The sequence below is a fragment of the Puma concolor genome, chromosome B2 (genome assembly GCF_028749965.1).
Source record: "Puma concolor isolate L17-30 chromosome B2, mPumCon1.1.hap2, whole genome shotgun sequence".
Lineage (NCBI taxonomy): Eukaryota > Metazoa > Chordata > Mammalia > Carnivora > Felidae > Puma > Puma concolor.
In genome coordinates this window covers 138,732,323-138,752,269 of record NC_141671.1, presented here as the reverse complement: position 1 = coordinate 138,752,269, position 19,947 = coordinate 138,732,323, and the positions used below count along the sequence as shown (strand labels likewise).

Below are 19,947 nucleotides of genomic sequence, written 5' to 3'. Positions count from 1 at the left end.
CCTGTCAGACAAAGGAAACTTAGCATAGATATTTTCAGTAGTAAAAATGAATGGTATTCCCCCCAGGGCATACTCTAAAATACAATAATATAGACACTCTTGGAGTAGAAATAAATTGTAGCTGGCAGTATAAAGGAGAAGCTGTACTTGATAAACCATATACAAGAAAAGGATCAAGCAGACAGGTGAATGAAATGTAACAAGTAAATACTTAATAACTGCTTATACAGATAATATGCCCCCCTATTACAAGTCATAGCTATTGTGTCTTCTCATTTTAGCAAAAGGTTATTTCATCCACTGAGACAACAAAGAGATGGAAGAAAAGCGAGAGAAGAACAAGTTAAATTAGAATTGGTCTGGAGCAAAGATCAGAACAGAATACATGTCTGGACACAGCCAAGGTGGAAAGGTAATCATGTACAGACAATTAACATTACACAGTATCCTATAAGCTTAGTTGCCTACAACACATGAATATCCACCTGCCCTTCCCTCATCAGGGCACAAACATATCAATACCCAGCTACTGGAGTCCTCTTCCCGTAGGGTTGCTCAAGACTGCTTGGATCTTGCCAAATGGAGGAAGCGTAATTACTCAGCCACAACTGTCCTGGTCTTTGTCAACTCTTTCTCCTAAGAACTTTTTTTTCACTATCTTTCTACCAGAGATACTAGTGGACCTACTAGGTATTAGTGTTCTTCAACAAATGGCTGCTCTTATGCCTTCCTTCTTCAGTGGCTTCCCCCCTTAGGATTAAAAATGGAATAGGTCGCTTTTAACACACTATTACCTTGAATACTTCTCTTGAAGAAGGCCTTACAGCCCTCACAGGACCATACTCCATAATGGTAGCCTGAGGCATAGTCATTGCATACTGCACAGTAGCGGGTCTCCTTGGCAGACTCCATGGCCATGCTTCCCTTATCACCAGTACTGGCCAATCTCTCTCTGCCACTCTGGCGCCGATTGTCTGAATTTGGCCTGGAAAAAAAAAAAAGGAGAAAATAAAAAACAGTGAATCTATTAACATTAGAAAAGCAAAACATGTACCCTCTTCCAAAGAATAAGAGGCTTGGGGGATGCAGAAGATCCACTTTATTCTGACATTTTGAAATAATGAATCATAATGTAAGCTAATCTTTCATTACCTCTTGCCAGCTGTTGCAGCAAAAGGTGTTTGCCTATTATATTAACCTTGACGGGAAATTGTTTATTGCAAACTTGCTTAAAAAATGGACTGCCTACACCAGAATATATTATCTAGAAAATGACAAAATGACAAAATGAAATTAAGTGGTTTCTAATAGATTTATTCATTTTTTTCAGGGATTCAAAATTAATGCAGAACCATTAGAGACCAATGCTCATTCTAATTCTAGACACACTAAGAAGCCTTAGGAAATAGAGACAAAGTATAAAGCAGCTGGGGCATTTGAAACTCGAATGAACTGACGAACAACTCTGAACATGTATAGAAAGATAGCAATTCACATTTTCATGTCATTGTTACCATGTAACCCTTGATATCAATTTTTACAACTTGACTCTAATTTAAGGATGCCATTCGATATTCAATACTCCTTTTTAAGAATGTGTAGAATAAGGGGCGCCTGGGTGGCTCAGTAGGTTTAACATCTGACTTCGGCTCAGGTCATGATCTCATGCTTCATGGGTTTGAGCCCCACATCGGGCTCTATGCTGAAAGCTCAGAGCCCGGAGCCTGCTTCAGATTCTGTGTCTCCCTCTCTCTCTGCCCTTCCCCCACTCACGCTCTGTCTGTCCCTCAACAATAAATAAAACATTTTTTAGAAAAAAGAATATGTAGAATGAGAAGAGCAGAAGAACACAATTACTCCAACCTATAAAAATTTCATAGAGGAAACATACCTCAGAAAGAAATGTGAGAATGAACAGTCAGTTCTGGAAGAACCAAAGAAACGGAGAAGTAAAAAGTTTTTAAAAAGTAGAAAGCTTTCAGAAGGTAGATGGATTAATAGTGCCAAATGGGGCAGAGAAATCCAATAAAGCAAGGACTGATGAAATGAAGTGAGAGTTGACAAAGAGGAACCTCAGCAAGGAGTTTGAGCTGAAGAGTACAGCACAAGCCAAAAGCCAGTGGTAGAAACGTGAATGGAGTATGAGGAAATCAAAATGAGAGAAGGCCATTCCTTTGAGACTCTGGATGAGAGTGAGCAGAGACAGAGATGGGGTGGTCACTGAAGAATATAGGGATTAGGAGGATTTTTATTGGCCAACAGGGCGGAGAAGTAGGGGGAATCCATATTTCCCGCGTCTCTCAAACAAAGACGTGTAGAAGCCAAAGGACTTTGAACCCCAGAGCCTAGGAGGAAAAGAGACTTGAATCCACTAGGAAGAAAATGGGGAAGCTGGAAAAAAGATAGGTGGGTAACTGTGAACTAGGGGAGATAAAAAAAAAAGGCCCCGTGGGCACGGAGGGGAGGGATCCCCTTCTGCGGAGAGACAAAGGGAAGAGAAAGAGCGGGTAGGGAAGTGCAGGACCGTAGCTGGACAGGAGAAAGACCTCGGATTGAGACTGAGAGGCATCTGATTCTAACTGCGGGGCTTTCTCTGGACTGGGGCGGGCTCCCTATTCGCACACCTGGGGAGGAGGGGCGCCAACCCTGGGTACCGTGGTAGGTCAGGGCTCAGTCCTCAGCTGGAGAAAGTGGTTCCCTCCCTGGAGGGCTGCGCGATAGCACAGAACCTGCCTGTGTCCGCCACCCTGCGCGCAAGTGGCTGGGCGAGAGCTCAGTCTGCAGGAGGAAAAAGTGGCCGTTTCCCTGGAGTGCTGTGGGAAAAGACAAAGCCTGCCTGCGTCCGCCACCCGGGGGGCTCCCAGGGAAGGCAGCGGCTGAGTCCACAGTAGGAGAAGGCGGTCCTCCCTGAAGCGTGGGGGGCACAGACAAAACCAGCCGAGACCACATATCACCGTACCGAGAGGCGCTTCGCCAGCGCCAGAACGCGCGGAACGGGACTTTGAATCCTAGCCAAGCACAGGGTCAGGGGAGTTGGCGGAGCAAGAAAGAACCGCCCGGTCTGCGCCCACAGAGTGAGGACGACTCAAACTGAGTCCAGCAGGTGGGCTCCGTGGAGAAGAGACTGAGGGATCACCATCCCCCCGCCCCCAATCAAGGCGGGGCCTCAGGGATCACTCCCCCGCCCATAGTGGAGGTGGGTCCACATTACGCCAAACCACGCCCCCTTGCGCTGGGTAACTGCGTAGCCACCAGATGGGCCCAGACCCTGCAGATAGCTCCTCCCAACAAGCGGTGCAGCATTGCCTGGATTAACTCTAGGTCAACTCTGGATATACAAATATATTCTACTCCCCCTTTCTCCTCCTTATCTCTTCCCTCCCCTAGGCTGGTTACTCTGGTTATTGGTCTCTCTAAACAGACATATTTAATCCATCGTCTTGATAACATGTTCTACACCTCCTTCTTTACACTCCTTTCTCTCTGGAATAATCAAGCCATAGAGTTTCTCTGTCTGGGTAACTTTATCTTCCTTTCATTTTCCCCGCCTCCTTCTTTAATTTCCTTTCTCTCTCTCTGGATTAAGTCTTTTAGTCTCTCTGCCTAAATCAGTGTTTATTTTTTCTACCCCCCTCCATGCATTTCTCTCCTTGTATGTGCTCTTCCATCAGCACCGCCTCCACCCTCTTTACTTGTAGTCGGTGTTTTTGGGTTTTTCGTTTTTAGTCTTTAGTTTTTCGTTTGTGTTTATTTGTTTGTTTGTGTTATTCATGTGTTTGCGTGTTTTTGTCTCCTGTTTGTCTGTTTTCCTTTACGGGGCTACTCCAAGGAACAAATCAAAGCACACCTGGTGGAGGGTCAAAAATATCACTATGAGTAGGGTAATAAAATAACCAAAGTCACAACAACAGAGAGCAAGTAACAATCTCCGAAAAAACACCTCCTGAAGGGCCAGGCTCTGGACAGTGTATGACCCTCTTTCAATATAGCAGTGCTCACAGGTGCAGAGCACACAAACTTTTAAAACGCATAAGGGACAGAAAACTAGACAAAATGATGAAACAGAAGAATTCTCCTCAAAAGAAATTCCAGGAAGTAGTGACAGCTAGCGAATTGATCAAAACTGATTTCAGCAACATAACGGAACAAGAATTTAGAATAATAGTCATAAAATTAATCGCCGGGCTTGAAAAAAGCACAGAGGACAGCAGAGAATCTATTGCTACAGAGATCAAGGGACTAAAAAATAGTTCTGATGAATTTAAAAATGCTATAAATGAGGTGCAAAATAAATGGAGGTGGCCACTGCACAGATTGAAGAGACAGAGGAGAGAATAGGTGAATTAGAAGATAAAATTATGGAGAAAAAGGAAGCTGAGAAAAAGATTTAAAAAATCCAGGAGTACGAGGGGAGAATTAGAGAACTAAGTGATGGAATCAAACAGAACAATATCTGTAGCATAGGAATTCTAGAAGAAGAAGAGAGAGAGAAAGGGCTGAAGGTGTACTTGAACAAATCATAGCTGAGAACTTCTCTGATCTGGGGAAGGAAACAGGCATTGAAATCCAAGAGGCACAGAGAACTCCCTTTAGACATAACTTGAATCGATCTTCTGCAGGACATATCATAGTGAAACTGGCAAAATGCAAGGATAAAGAGAGAATTCTGAAAGCAGCTAGAAATAAATGGGCCTTAACGTACAAAGGTAGACACAAGGGTAGTAGCAGAACTATCTACTGAAACTTGGCAGGCCAGAAAGGAATGGCAGGAAATCTTCAATGTGATAAACAGAAAAAATATGCAGCCAAGAATCCTTTACCTAAAAGTCCGTCATTCAGAATAGGAGAGATAAAGGTTTTCCCAAACAAACAAAAACTGAAGGAATTCATCATCACTAAACCACCCCTACAAGAAATCCTAAGGGGCACTCTGTGACTAAAATGTTACAAGGACCACAAAGGACCAGAGACACCACTACAAGCATGAAAACTACAGAAATCACAATGACTCTAAACACATATCTTTCAATAATAACACTGAATGTAAATTGACTGCATGCTCCAATCAAAGCCATAGGGTATCAGAATGGATAAAAAAAAAAAAACAAGACCCATCTATTTGCTGTCTAAAGAGACTCATTTCAGACCTGAGGACACCTTCAGATTGAAAGTGAGGGGAGGAGAACTGTCTATCATGCTATTGGAAGTCAAAAGAAAGCTGGAGTAGCCATACTTATATCAGACAAACTAGACTTTAAATTAAAGGCTGTAAAAAGAGGTGAAGAAGGGCATTATATAATAATTACAGGATCTATCCATCAGGAAGAGCTAACAATTATAAATATCTATGCATCAAATTCAGAAGCCCCCAAAATATGTAAAACAATTCATCACAAACATAAGCAACCTTATTGACAAGAATATGGTAATTGCAAGAGACCTTAATACTCCACTTACAATAATGGATAGAACATCTAGACAGAGAATAAAGAAACAAGGGCCCTAAATGATATATTGGGTCAGATGGACTTCACAGATATATTTAGAACTCTGCATCCCAAAGCAACAGAATATAATTTCTTCTTGAGTGCACATGGAACACTCTCCAAGATAGATCACATACTTGGTCACAAACAGCCCTTCATAGTATAAAAGAATTGAGATCATACCATGCACACTTTCAGATCACAGTGCTATGAGACTTGAAATCAACCACAGGAAAAAGTCTGGAAAACTTCCAAAAGCATGGAGGTTAAAGAACATCCTACTAAAGAATGAATGGGTCAACCAGGCAATTAGAGAAGAAATTTAAAAAATAAATGGAAGCAAATGAAAATGAAAATACAACAATTCAATGCTTTGGGATACAGCAAAGGCAGTCCTGAGAGAAAAATATATTGCAATCCAGGCCTATCTCAAGAAACAATAAAAATCCCAAATACAAAATCTAACAGCACACCTAAAGGAAACAGAAGCAGAACAGCAAAGATACCCTAAACCCAGCAGAAGAAGAGAAATAATAAAGATCAGAGAAGAAATAAATAATATAGAATCTAAAAAAAACAGTAGAGAAGACCAATGAAACCCAGAGTTGGTTTTTTGAAAAAATAAACAAAATTGATAACCCTCTAGCCAGGCTTCTCAAAAAGAAAAGGGAGATGACCCAAACAGATAAAAATGATGAATGAAAATGGAATTATTACAACCAATCCCTCAGAAATACAAGCAATTATCAGGGAATACTATGAAAAATTATATGACAACAAACTGGACAACCTGGAAGAAATGGACAAATTCCTAAGCACCCACACACTTCCAAAACTCAAACAGGAAGAAATAGAAAATTTTAACAGACCCATAACCAGTGAAGAAATAGAATCAATTATCAAAAATCTCCCAACAAATAAGAGTCCAGGACCAGAAGACTTCCCTGGGGAATTCTACCAGACATTTGAAGCAGAGAAAATACCTATCCTTCTCAAGCTGTTCCAAAAAATAGAAAGGGAAGGAAAACTTACAGACTCATTCTATGAAGCCAGTATTACTTTGATTCCCAAACGAGACAGAGGCCCAGCAAAAAAAGAGAACTGCAGGCCAATACCCCTGATGAATATGGGTGCAAAAATTTTCAACAAGATACTAGCAAATCAAATTCAACAGCATATGAAAAGAATTATTCACCATGATCAAGTGGGACTCATTCCTGGGATGCAGGGCTGGTTCAACATTCACAAATCAGTCAATGTGATACATCACATTAATAAAACAAAAGATAAGAACCATATGATCCTGTCAATCGATGCAGAAAAAGCATTTGACAAAATTCAGCATCCTTTCTTAATAAAAACCCTCGAGACAGTCAGGATAGAAGGAACATACTTAAACATCATAAAAGCCATTTATGAAAAGCCCACAGCTAGTATCATCCTCAATGGGGAAAAACTGAGAGCTTTCTCCCTGAAATCAGGAACATGACAGGGATGTCCACTCTCACCGCTGTTGTTTAACATAGTGTTGGAAGTTCTAGCATCAGCAATCAGACCACAAAAGGAAATCAAAGGCATCAAAATTGGCAAAGATGAAGTTAAGCTTTCACTTTTTGCAGATGACATGATATTATACATGGAAAACCCAACAGACTCCACCAAAAGTCTGCTAGAACTGATACATGAATTCAGCAAAGTCTCAGGATACAAAATCAATGTACAGAAATCAGTTGCATTCTTATACACTAATAATGAAGCAACAGAAAGACAAATAAAGAAACTGATCCCATTCACAATTGCACCAAGAAGCATAAAATACCTAGGAATAAATCTAACCAAAGATGTAAAAGAACTGTATGCTGAAAACTATAGAAAGCTTATGAAGGAAATGGAAGAAGATATAAAGAAATGGAAAAACATTCCATGCTCATGGACTGGAAGAATAAATATTGTCAAAATGTCAATACTACCCAAAGCAATCTACACATTCAATGCAATCCCAATCAAAATTGCACCAGCATTCTTCTCAAAGCAGGAACAAGCAATCCTAAAATGTGTATGGAACCACAAAAGACCCTGAATAGCCAAAGTAATTTTGAAGAAGAAGACCAAAGCAGGAGGTATCACAATCCCAGACTTTAGCCTCTACTACAAAGCTGTAATCATCAAGACAGCATGGTATTGGCACAAAAACAGACACATAGACCAATGGAATAGAATAGAGACTCCAGAACTGACCCACAAAAGTATGGCCAACTAATCTTTGACAAAGCAGAGAAGAATATCAAATGGAAAAAGACAGTCTCTTTAACAAATGGTGCTGGGAGAACTGGACAGCAACATGCAGAAGAATGAAACTAGACCACTTACTTACACCATTCACAAAGATAAACTCAAAATGGATGAAGGACCTGAATGTGAGACAGGAAACCATCAAAACCCTAGAGAAGAAAGCAGGAAAAAACCTCTCTGACCTCAGCTGTAGCAATTTCTTTCTTGACACATCTCCAAAGGCAAGAGAATTAAGCAAAAATGAACTATTGGGACCTCATGAAGATAAAAAGCTTCTGCACTGCAAAGGAAACAACCAACAAAACTAAAAACCAATCGACAGAATGGGAAGCCAGGGAAGCCACCCACGACCTATTTCAAACACTGCTTCCATAAAAGACACCCCTTGGAAAAGAGGTGCTTGGTTTTAAAAAAAGCAATTAAAATTAAAAAAAGCAATTCTGCAAATGCAAAAAGATATTCTGCAAATGACATATCAGACAAAGGGCTAGTATCCAAAATCTATAAAGAACTCACCAAACTCCACACCCAAAAAACAAATAATCCAGTGAAGAAATGGGTAGAAGACATGAATAGACACTTTTCTAAAGAAGACATCCAGATGGCCAACAGGCACATGAAAAGATGCTCAACGTCGCTCCTCATCAGGGAAATTCAAATCAAAACCACACTGAGATATCACCTCACACCAGTCAGAGTGGGTCAAATGAACAAATCAGGAGACTATAGATGCTGGAGAGGATGTGGAGAAATGGAAACCCTCTTGCACTGTTGGTGGGAATGCAAACTGGTGCAGCCACTCTGGAAAACAGTGTGGAGATTCCTCAAAAAATTAAAAATAGATCTACCCTATGACCCAGCAGTAGCACTGCTAGGAATTCACCCAAGGGATACAGGAATGCTGATGCATAGGGGCACTTGTACCCCAATGTTTATAGCAGCACTTTCAACAACAGCCAAACTATGGAAAGAGCCTAAATGTCCATCAATGGATGAATGGGTAAAGAAGATGTGGTTTATATACACAATGGAATACTACGTGGCAATGAGAAATAATGAAATATGGCCTTTGTAGCAATGTGGATGGAGCTGGAGAGTGTTATGCTAAGTGAAAAAGTCAGGCAGAGAAAGACAGATACGATATGTTTTCACTCATATGTGGATCCTGAGAAACTCAACAGAAGATCAGGGAGGAGGGGAAGGCAAAAAAAAAAAAAAGTTACAGAGAGGGAAGGAGGCAAAACATAAGAGACTCTTAAATACTGAGAACAAACTGAGGGTTGAGAGGGGGTGGGGGGGAGGGGAAAGTGGGTGATGGACATTGAGGGGGGCACCTGTTGGGATGAGCACTGGGTGTTGTATGGAAACCAATTTGACAATAAATTTCATATAAAAAAATAAATTAAAAAAAAGAATATAGGGATTAAAAAGGATTTTCAGAATGGAAGAAGCTTGAGGAAGCCTCATCTAGACTGAAAGGCAATAGGTAGTGGAAAGGGAATCACTTGGGGAACAGAGAAGGGAAAAACAACAAGGTCAAGGGAAGTACAGCAGTTGGGATTAATGATACAGAAGGAACAGCCTCAACAAAGACACCTTGAAGAAGACAGGGAGAAAAGAAGAAAAGGGGCAGATGAGACAGTTTGCATCTCTCATTTAACCCGGTATAGGATCAGAACTTACATCAATCCAGGATTTACTAGGCATGTGCAATTGAATAAAGCCTGTGTAAGAGAATCAAGGGTATATGGTCAGAGCCCAGCACAGTGCCTGCTATGTAGTTGGCACTCAGTAATACATTGAAAGGAATTCATAGAATGTTTCAGTGTATAGGAAAAAAGAAAGGTAGAAACATAGTGAAAGGATAGATGAAGGCTCCTATAAGATGTATAAAAGAAAGAAAGAAAGAAAGAAAGAAAGAAAGAAAGAAAGAAAGAAAGAAAGAAAGAAAGAAAGAAAGAAAGAAGAAAGAAAAGAAAGGAGAAGGAAGAAAAGAAAAAGAAAAGAAAAGAAAAGAAAAGAAAAGAAAAGAAAAGAAAAGAAAAGAAAAGAAAAGAAGGGAAGGGAAGGGAAAGGAAGAGAAGAGAAGAGAAGAGAAGAGAAGAGAAGAGAAGAGAAGAGAAGAGAAGAGAAGAGAAGAGAAGAGAAAAGAAAAAGAAAAGAGAAAAGAAACCTAGTATGAAATAAAGTGAATTGAAGATAAGTTTCCATGTTCTCTGATTAAAGAAACCCATGCTTCCTGCTTCCATTCCCCACCCAAAGAACCAGACCACACTGACTTTTTCAGTGGTCCTCCCCTTCACAAGCCCTGTCTTCCCTTTCAGCTCAAATTGTATTACCCTTCCTTGACCTGATCACTCATTAATACTGTCCACAGTTTCATGACAGTGCCTCTCAAACAACACTTGCCATAATACTCACAAAATACCGGCTCATGTTGAGTGCGTTTGACTTGGCCTATTTTTTCCATTCGAAATGACAAAGCTCTTAGTTTGACAGCCTCAAATGGAAGTTCTTTATTTTTTAATATCTTTAGAGAGCACTGGCTTGCAGTTTTCAATACTAGTTCATATTCTTTTGCCCATCTCCTTCCATTTCATCATGATGCTGTTGAACTCCCCCCCCCCCACCCCCAATCAACCTCAAACCTTTGTACTGTTTGTTTACTAACATCTTATGCATGATTCAACTCAGTCGGAGGCAGCTGGGAATATTTAACTACAGAAGCTTAGTGCCTTTGGGGGGCAGTGTGGTTGGCAAGAATGACACTGACAGATTCAGTGCCTTATAAATCTTCAGCCTTGCAGCCTCAATCCCTAGCTCAGTGCCCAGCACACAGCAGGCATGCCATACATGTTCATGGAATGAATGAAGGAAGGAGGGAATATAAGCATGTGCAGAAGTTCAAAGTACCAAGCACCCTCCACCCATCCCTGCATAATAAAATACTGCAAACTTAAAAACTGTGGTAGGATAAATATAAAATTGGCCATCTAATTTTTTACTGTAGAGTTCAGTCGTGTTTAGTTATTCACCCTGGTGTGGAACCAATCTCCAGAATTTTTCCATCTCACAAAACTGAAACTCCACACCCATTAAATGACTCCCATTTCCTCCTCCCCCCAGGCCCTGACAACCATCATTCTGCTTTTTTTTTTTTTAAGTTTATTTATTTATTTTGAGACACAGAGAGGGAGAGCACATGCACGCAGAAAGAGAGGAAGACAGAATCCCAAGCAGGCTCCAAGCTGCGAGCCTGGAGCCTGATGTGAGGCTCAATCCCACGAACTGTAAGATCATGACCTGAGCCAAAATCAAGAGTTGGACACTTAACCAACTGAGCCACCCAGATGCCCCAACTACTTTCAGTCTTGCACTTGACTGTTCTAGATAATTCATGTAAGTGGATTCATATAGCAGTTATCTTCTTGTAAATGGTTTATTTCACTTAGCATAATGTTCTCAAGGTTCATCCATGTCATAGTATGTGTCACAATTTCCCTTCTGTTTTAGGCTGAACAGTATTCCATTGTTATGTATATGCTATACTTTTTTATCTATTCATCCACCAATGGACATCTGGACTGCTTCCATATTTTAAATAATGCTGCTATGAACATGGATATTCAAATGTCTCTGTGAAAGCCCGTTGTCAACTTTTTTGGATATACACTACTATTTTACTCTCCCACCAACAATGCACAAGCGTTCCAATTTCCCATAATCCTTCCCAACATTTGTGGGGTTTTCTTCCTGTTTTGTTTTGTTTAATAGTAGACATCCGAACGGGTGTGAGGTGATCACTGCATTTTAAGGTCACCTCTCTTACCAACCACTCCTAACTCCACCCTAACTCCACCCATAACTCTGAACTTATGCCTGTTCAGAACTCAATAGCAGATTTTTCTTTACTTCTCTTCTGCTACTTGCAATATTCTTACTCTCTGAGTTGTACATTCAGTGTGTCCCCATTGCTGCTACGTTCCTTGTGTCTTATTCATCTTTGGAACCCTGATTGTTTATAGCATAAGACTGTTTATAGCATAAGTGCCTCCTCATGCAGAATAGAGACTCAATAAATATTGGTATCAAATGAATTAATCAATGACTCAATCAATACAGTGATCATTTTCACAACATAAATGGAATATGCAAATGTTTTTAAAAGTAATGGTAAAAAAGGTAATAGCAAGAGCTCATTTCCCCAGATCTAGCAGAGATGTATGCAGTCAGCAAAATGCCTTTCATCTACACTTTGAGATGTCCCCGGAATACTGAAAATCCACTGCAGACATAGGGCATAAAACTAGAAGGCCTCCAAACATAAGGGAGGAAATTACACAGCTATATTTTCTCTCCATAAAGGCACTTTTTTATCCAACTTGGAAATTCATGTATGTAACACTATCAGTTATCATTTGGCCCAGCCCTGCTCTACGAATGCTCCTAAACTGGGCTGTCATGAAAAATATAATCCAGATCCACCTAAAAGGCAAGTGAGATCTTCTCACAGGCTGCAAAATCATGTGGTGCCTTGAAATATGTTCTGATTTTCTTGAGTATCCATTAGGCAAAGGTAATTCAGCCCTACTGCCTCCAGACAGAGATCTGTGTCCCCAGAAAGCACACTAACTTGGCCTAATCATCTGCAGTGGAAAGGAACAGAGTGGGAGGCATCTGTGCCTGGATTCAGACCAAGCCACAACAGGAGGCCAGGCACCAACCTGAGAAGAGGCTTTAGAAACCCTAACCCAGCCCTTATCTCTTTATTCTACGTGAAGATTTAACTAATTCTTTAGCCAGATCTCTAAAGCATCTCTCTCTCTCTGTAAAATTCTTATCCCTTTCTCACTGAATTGTCACCAACCTTCCATAGTTTCTCATCTTGGGCACTTCCTCATAAGACTCGGGTAAGCAGTTGACTAGTTTGCCAAGTTAGATGTTCTTCAGCCTTACAGGTATGTTTAAAGATTCTCTGAAAGCAAGACAGAAACTTCAGTGAAAAATGGAGGGATGTTTTGTCAGTAACTTAACACACAGCAACTCTGAGGCACACAAGTGCTAAAGAATAGAGTGATGGCAGAGAAAAGAAAGGCAGAAGCATGAGAGATCAAATAATAAGAGGCAACACCCTGCACCTCCAGGAACTGAAAACTCAACTGACTAGATTCAGTTCCAATTTCATTACATCCATTGACTACTAAATATTTCCCAGTGGATGCCCCACCAATATTACATATTCAATATGATTAAGAGAAAAAGTCTGAAGGCATTCATATTGGGTCCAGAGAGTGGACTCTCTTGGACCAAGAAAGAATGGAGCATAATAAAAAGCATTTATCCAGAAGATTTTCATTAATCAAAGGAAAAGTTTAAAGCTCAATATAATCAAAAACTGTTGGTTTTCCAACCATAAGTCATGGTACCAGCCACCCAAAAGCATTATTCCCCTGCTGAGTCAAGCATTTTTAAAAATTTTTACAGCTTGGTTTCTAGAAGAAATATTTTTGCAAAGCTAAATTAAAAGAACCAACAGAGGGGCACCTGGGTGGCTCAGTCGGTTGAGTGACTGACTTCGGCTCAGGTCATGGTCTCACGGTTTGTGAGTTGGAGCCCTGGTCAGGCTCTGTGTGGACAGCTCAGAGCCTGGAGCCTGCTTCTGATTCTGTGTCTCCCTCTCTCTCTGACCCTCCCCCACTTATGCTCTGTCTCTCTCTGTCTCAGAAATAAACATTAAAAACAATTAAAAAAGAACCAACACAGATATCCATTCCCTAGAGATGTGGGATAATTAAGTGCCAGTAGGATAACCTCATGAGGCTCAGATCCCCATATCAAGTTCCCAAAGTTATGTGCACTCATAGTGCCTTACACTTTTTCTTGATGGCACTTACCACAATTTCCAATCCTACATTTGAGTGGTTATTGACAAATATATGCTCCCGCTAATGAACAGTAAATTCCCTGAAGGCAGGGATCATGTCTCATTTACTCCCAATTTTAACTGACACATATTAGGTCCTTAATAAACATTTTGATAAATGTACCTCTTCCATTGAATCCATCACCAAATTGTGTCAGTTATTTCTCCAAAACACTATGCCCATCCTCCTTTGCATTCCTTGTTTTCATCATTCTTGCTTAAAAAATAAATAACCCGGGGCGCCTGGGTGGCGCAGTCGGTTAAGCATCCGACTTCAACCAGGTCACGATCTCGCGGTCCGGGAGTTCGAGCCCCGCGTCAGGCTCTGGGCTGATGGCTGATGGCTCAGAGCCTGGAGCCTGTTTCTGATTCTGTGTCTCCCTCTCTCTCTCTGCCCCTCCCCCGTTCATGCTCTGTCTCTGTCCCAAAAATAAATAAACGTTGAAAAAAAAAAAATTTTTTTTTAAATAAATAAATAAATAACCCTACATCTGAATTATTAAAAGCAGTCTCCTGCCTCCCACAAGTCCTCAAACTCATCCTGCCAGCCGCTGTCAAAATAATGGTCACAAAATACAACTTTTATCTTTCAATAACTTCCCATTACATAGATCTGTGAGTCATTACTTTTTTTTTTTTTTTTTTTTTTTTTTGCCGGGGGAGGGTAATCAGGGACCTATTTGACAATACAATGAAGACTCTGAAACTGTCTTTTCTAAAAACCACATATAAACAAACCCTCAAACTTCTGCCTATAATTCTAGAGAAATTATAAACCTGGAAAAGAATATTTAAAAATCATCAACATACAGAACTAAGCCCAAATTCTTGAATTCCCTGCTCCAACCAGTATTGGTCTCTCTGTAGGTCCCTAAGCAAAATTTTATCAACTCCACCTCTGAAAGATTGTTCACACAACATTCCCCACAGTCTCTGCTTCCCATCATCCATACACATCTCATCTGTCATAGAAAACCAGGCTTTAACTCCCCTATCGTCCATAACTTTTATGAGTATTCCAACTCACACTGGTTCAACTTTGAACTTCTGCAGCACTTAAAGTCTTCACCACTTCTCTTGACCCTTATAATCTCTCTGACAACTACTCTACTTCTATTTCCTCTGCAATATTTTCTTCCTCTACCAGGCTCCTAAATGACAATGTTCCTCAGGTTCCTGCCCTCAGCCCTCTGTCATCCTTCGCTGACATTTTCTCTTTGTGGGAATCTTAGCTATGTGTGTGGCCACACCCAACTGCCATCCCATATCCCTCTCCTGGACTTCAGATGTCAATTACACACTTTGCAGCTCCTCTTGAATGACCCAAAGAAACCTCAAACTTAACGTGCACAAAATTAAACTCAGTATCTTTTCCAAAAAGCCTGCTTCTATTCCTGCATTCCCGTTTTGGCCCAATGGTTCTAGAATCCAACCAAGGCATTCAAGCATGCCACTCCCTCCACCTGGCCCCTGAATAATTCCTATTTATCCTGCAGCCATAGCTTGAACTTAATTTCCTCCAGGGAGTTTTGTTGATCTTCAGGACCTAGGTTACACGCACCCTGGACTCTCCAAAGTGGAGTAGCCATCTTTTCACTCCCTGTGATACTGTGATTTATAACAAGAAATATATATTTGGTCTTTGTCCTGCTTCTTGCACAGAGTTTCTAAAACCCTTGGAAATTCCTAAGTGATGAGAGCAACAAAGGTGTCTTTTGTATGTTAATGAGGTGACTTTTGGACCCCACTTAAGGATGAGGGCTGTTGCCAGGGAAACCATCTTGAATAGAGGGTTGGAACTTTCAGTCCCCTGCCACCCATCCACCACCCACAGGGAAAGGAGGGAGCTGGAGGTTGAATCAATTACCACTGGTTGATGATTTAATCAACTATGCTTATGTAATAAACCCTCCATAAAAACCCAAAAGGACCTGGTTCAGAGAGCTTCCCGATTGGTGGCCATATGGAGTTGCTGAGAAAAGGGCGCACCTGGAGAGGGCATGGAAGCTTCACGTCCTTTCCCCGTGCCTTACCCTAAGCATCTCTTCTGCCTAGCTACTCCTGACTTCTATCCTTTTATAATAAACTGGTAATCTAGTAAGTAAAATGTTTCTCTGACTTCTGTGAGCCACTCTCCATATTAATCAAACCCAACAAGGGGTTTGTTGGAACCTCTGATTTATAGCTAGTTAGTCAAGTAACAACCTGGGCTTGTGATTGGCATCTGAAGTAGGGACCATCTTATAGGACTGAGCCCTTAACCTGTAGGGTCTGATGCTATCTCCAGGTAGGTAGTGTCAGAATTGAGTTAAATGCTTGGTGGTATGTTAAACACACACACACACACACACACACACACACACACACACACACACACGAGTCAAAGTCACACTCCCCCGTTTAAAACCCTTGGCAGCTTCTCACCACATCAAGGAAAGAATTCAAAAACTCAGCACGATCAGTGTCCTGCCTGTCACTCCAACCAGGACTCCTCACACTCCTTCCCTGAACCCCAAGTTCCAAGAGCTGAGTCATGGCTGCTCCCAGAAACACCGAGCACCTCCATGCTCTGAGTCCTCCCTGACTTGCTCCCGACTCCATGCAGTTCGTCACCTTATCAAATGCCTTTTCTGACCTGCTAAAGTAGCCTTTGTATTATTTCCACCCTCTTATACCCATTTCTTTATTCCTTATAGCACTAATTACTACCTACCATACCAAATTTTAACTTATTATGTGTCTTCCCCACTGAAATGTAAGCTTCATTCCCCAGCACCTTGAAGAGAGCCTAGTATAGAAACAATGGTTGGAAAAGTGCATAAATAAACGTTGATGCTATGAATCAGCATCTTGTTATGCTCTATTTAATTATCTATCTTACCCCATGCACCATAACCTACACTACGGCAGGGACCGTGGACACCTTACCTACTATGCCACCCAGCTTATGCTTAGCAGCCTGACACACGGTAAAGTGATTAATCAGTATTTGCCATCTGGATGAATGCATGGACATGGTGAAAATATTCCGAACTCCACACCTACACACTCCCACGTCACAAACCTGTCCTCCACACTACAGCAAGAGTGATGGCTCTACCCTGAAAAATGGACCCCTATTTGAAATCCTTCATGAATCCTCAACATCTATGATACGCCTTCTTAGTCTTCTTTGGATGGTGGGCTCCAAGAAAATACCCTACTTACAGAAACACAGATTTTGCTTATAATCTTATGTACTCATTGGCCTCTGAAGTCCATGAAAGGTCTCCCCAAAAGACGTCAGGCCAAAACCTCCCAGCCTACAGGAGAAATGCAGACTCCATAGCACAGCCATTGTGACCTTGTCACTGTCCCATCTCCAGCCCTATCCCCTCTGTGATAGTTAATTTTATGTGTTACCTTTCTCTGACCAAGCTAGTATATCTCTGGATTTTGCCTTCTATCTTGGCCAAAAGACAAAAATCCCCTGAGTGAAAATGCCCACTCAGGTAGCAGCCACTGAATTTCTAAATAGAATCAACATGTGCTCCTAGAATATCACATATATAACTATTCTGGAATGGCCATCATCATCGTATGTGTTCACTGTGAATCTCCAGGAAAGAGATCCTATTACAGTCACCTTCACTTCCCAGTTTCCAGCAAAGTACTGACAAATAGTATGCATTTGATAGTCAATTAGGGAATGGGTAAAATTATATGTCCCAAACTATGTGTCTTGCTTCTCCACTAGGCTATAAGGTTTTTAAAAGTATGGAAACTATATATTGTTTTACTTTTTTTTAATATTTTTTTTTTTTGAGAGAGAGAGAGAGAGCTCAAGTGGGGGAGAAGAGAGAGGGAGACACAGAATCTGAAGCAGGCTTCAGGCTCCGAGCTGTCAGCACAGAGCCCCATGGTGGGCCTCGAACTCACAAACCTCAAGATCATGACCTGAGCTGAAGTCAGATGCTTAACCAACTGAGCCACCCAGGGACCTGTGGAAACTGTATTTTAAATATTTTTTATCATCACCAAAACATCTGGTATGGTATCTTGCACAAAGAATGTATCTAATAAATACTTACTGAATAAATTAATTAACAAAGAATTAAGAACAACTTTGTAAGAGGTGTAGTTGAATCTGTTACAATAATAGAATGCTGTATCAAGATGAGAAGCCAATTTTTGATGCCTGTGTGTGTACCAACACACATAGCATCTGAGAGCGGGTTCTTGTGTACTTCTCTCTGCTTTAAATATAAATATGAATATGAATGAGCATACATTACTAGTGGTTTGTGCCTAAGATCAGAATTTACCTGTAGGTATTTCCACTATCTATGAAAATTTGGATTTTAATATAATCTCTACTTATTTTCCATGGCAGTAAATAAATATTCTTTTAAAAAATGGACAAGTTGATCTAAAATGGTAGAGTCTGGAAAGGAAAAATCCTCAGTCTTATTTTTAGAAAAGCTCAAGTTAACGGAGTCCTGGGCTAGGTTTGGGTAACCCATTAAGCCATGTCATAGGTATTTTCTGGGCAAGTGTCTTAAGCAATTTGGAAGTATTTTAAGCAAGCTACAAATTATTTTCTGGATGACAAAAATAGGTCCTTCCAACTTTTGGAAATCAAAGACTCTAGTCCCTTGACGCTGTTCCTCTGAAAACTTCACCTCTTGCCTCATGTTACTCATTTAATGAGTGTAATTTTTGTTTGTATTTATTGTGTCTTCTAGTTAATAATCAGAGGCAGCTGATATTCTTCCCTACAAGCTAAAAAAAGAAAACTTCTTCCAAAAAATGACTGGTGATACATATAGTTCAATGCAGCTCCAGGAAATGAGTGAGGGAGAGAGCTGTAGCTGCCATCTCAGCTTCTGTCCCAAGTTCAAACCACACCCTGGATTCTGGAAGACCAGCACAACCTTACTCATTACAGCAAGATAAGAGGAGCCTGGGGAAAAGGCAAGCAAAGTTTCACACTACAGCGATGGCTGTGGCTGCACTACTTTTAGTGCCTTACATGTAATGAATTACCTTAGCCCTCAAACTACCACAAGCAGTACTATTATAACTGCAGTTGTTTTAGGAATGAGGTGACCAAAGTACAGAGAGATCAGGTAACTCAGCAAAGTCATATACAGTCAGGCAACAGTGGAGTCAAAGAATCAGGCAGCCTGATCCGAGAGCCTGAACTCCCACCAGAGAATGGAATCCTTGGCAACTCCACCCAAAGGCAGCAAGAGCCAAGGACAGAATGTGTCACATGCTCTGGGAACAAAATCATTACCTCAGATATCATCCCTAATCTCATAAGTAATAATCCCATTTGAAATTGCCCACAATTATGTACTACAATGCCAATAATCCTTTTTTAAGGGAAAAAAGTTAATTCAATTTTTAGTAAAAGGTTGAGAATTCCATTGAGTTCCATGAAAACAGAGTTAATGGAGCTGACAGCCATACAAGAGAATAGTGTGGTGAAAGTTTGAATATTTCCTTAACATATGATTACAGAAAATACTTATTTTAACTCATAAACAAATGAAAACCGATGTGTTGTTAATGTTTCATATATAAGAGTTCTGAAATTCTTTATGCACAAAGAACATTAACATTTCACCATTCAAAATGTAAGGCTCTCTCTAAAATGTCAAGAGGTTTTCCCACTCACTTAAGAAAAATATCTTCACCCCCAAATACAAGCAAGTGTTGATTTTCCACACTAATAGGAAACAAGAATAGCCTGGCATAAAGTTCCCCTAAAACCCCCATTTAGTCAATATCTTTTTATCTGTTCTCTGTTACTAATGTGTAACCAAATGACCTGATTTGAGTTTCCTCACCTCTCCTTTTTCTATTCACACCAACCTGTTGCAAGTGCTAATGAACGGTGAGGACACGAAGCCCAAAGTGAGATGCAAGAAACAAGGATAACACAAAGGAGGGAAGTCAAGAGAGAGCTGTGGTTTGACACCACACCTTCTAGAAACAAGTCTGATTTCCAGCCTAATTTCCACAGAAAATGTGACATATGTTACGGTAACAATTACCTACGCATACACAGTAATACTATTCATTCATTCATTCATTCAACAGCCTTGCAGAAGCATCTATTTAATGCCAACCAGGGAGTGTACTAGGACAAAGGACAGCTACAAAAGGAGGAGGGGAGGGGGAGAAGCACGAAGAGAGGGAAACAGAAGGAAGACGAGAATAGCCTCTGCCCTTGGAAAGCAGATTAAGCAAGGAAACAGA

At 40.7% G+C, this 19,947-nt stretch overlaps 1 protein-coding gene across 12 annotated transcripts in view; it reads right to left on the bottom strand.

The window, feature by feature from the left end:
• Positions 1-19,947, bottom strand: part of ESR1 (estrogen receptor 1) — a 450,613-nt gene that overhangs the window by 243,106 nt on the left and 187,560 nt on the right. For 11 of the 12 annotated variants that reach the window (XM_086708141.1, XM_086708139.1, XM_086708138.1 and 8 more), the window contains exon 3: positions 795-985. In XM_086708141.1, coding sequence (XP_086564267.1) covers positions 795-985 — 191 coding nt within the window. Of the gene's footprint in view, positions 1-794; positions 986-12,645; positions 12,955-19,947 lie in introns of those variants that run through there. The other variant, XM_086708149.1, reaches the window with a different exon arrangement.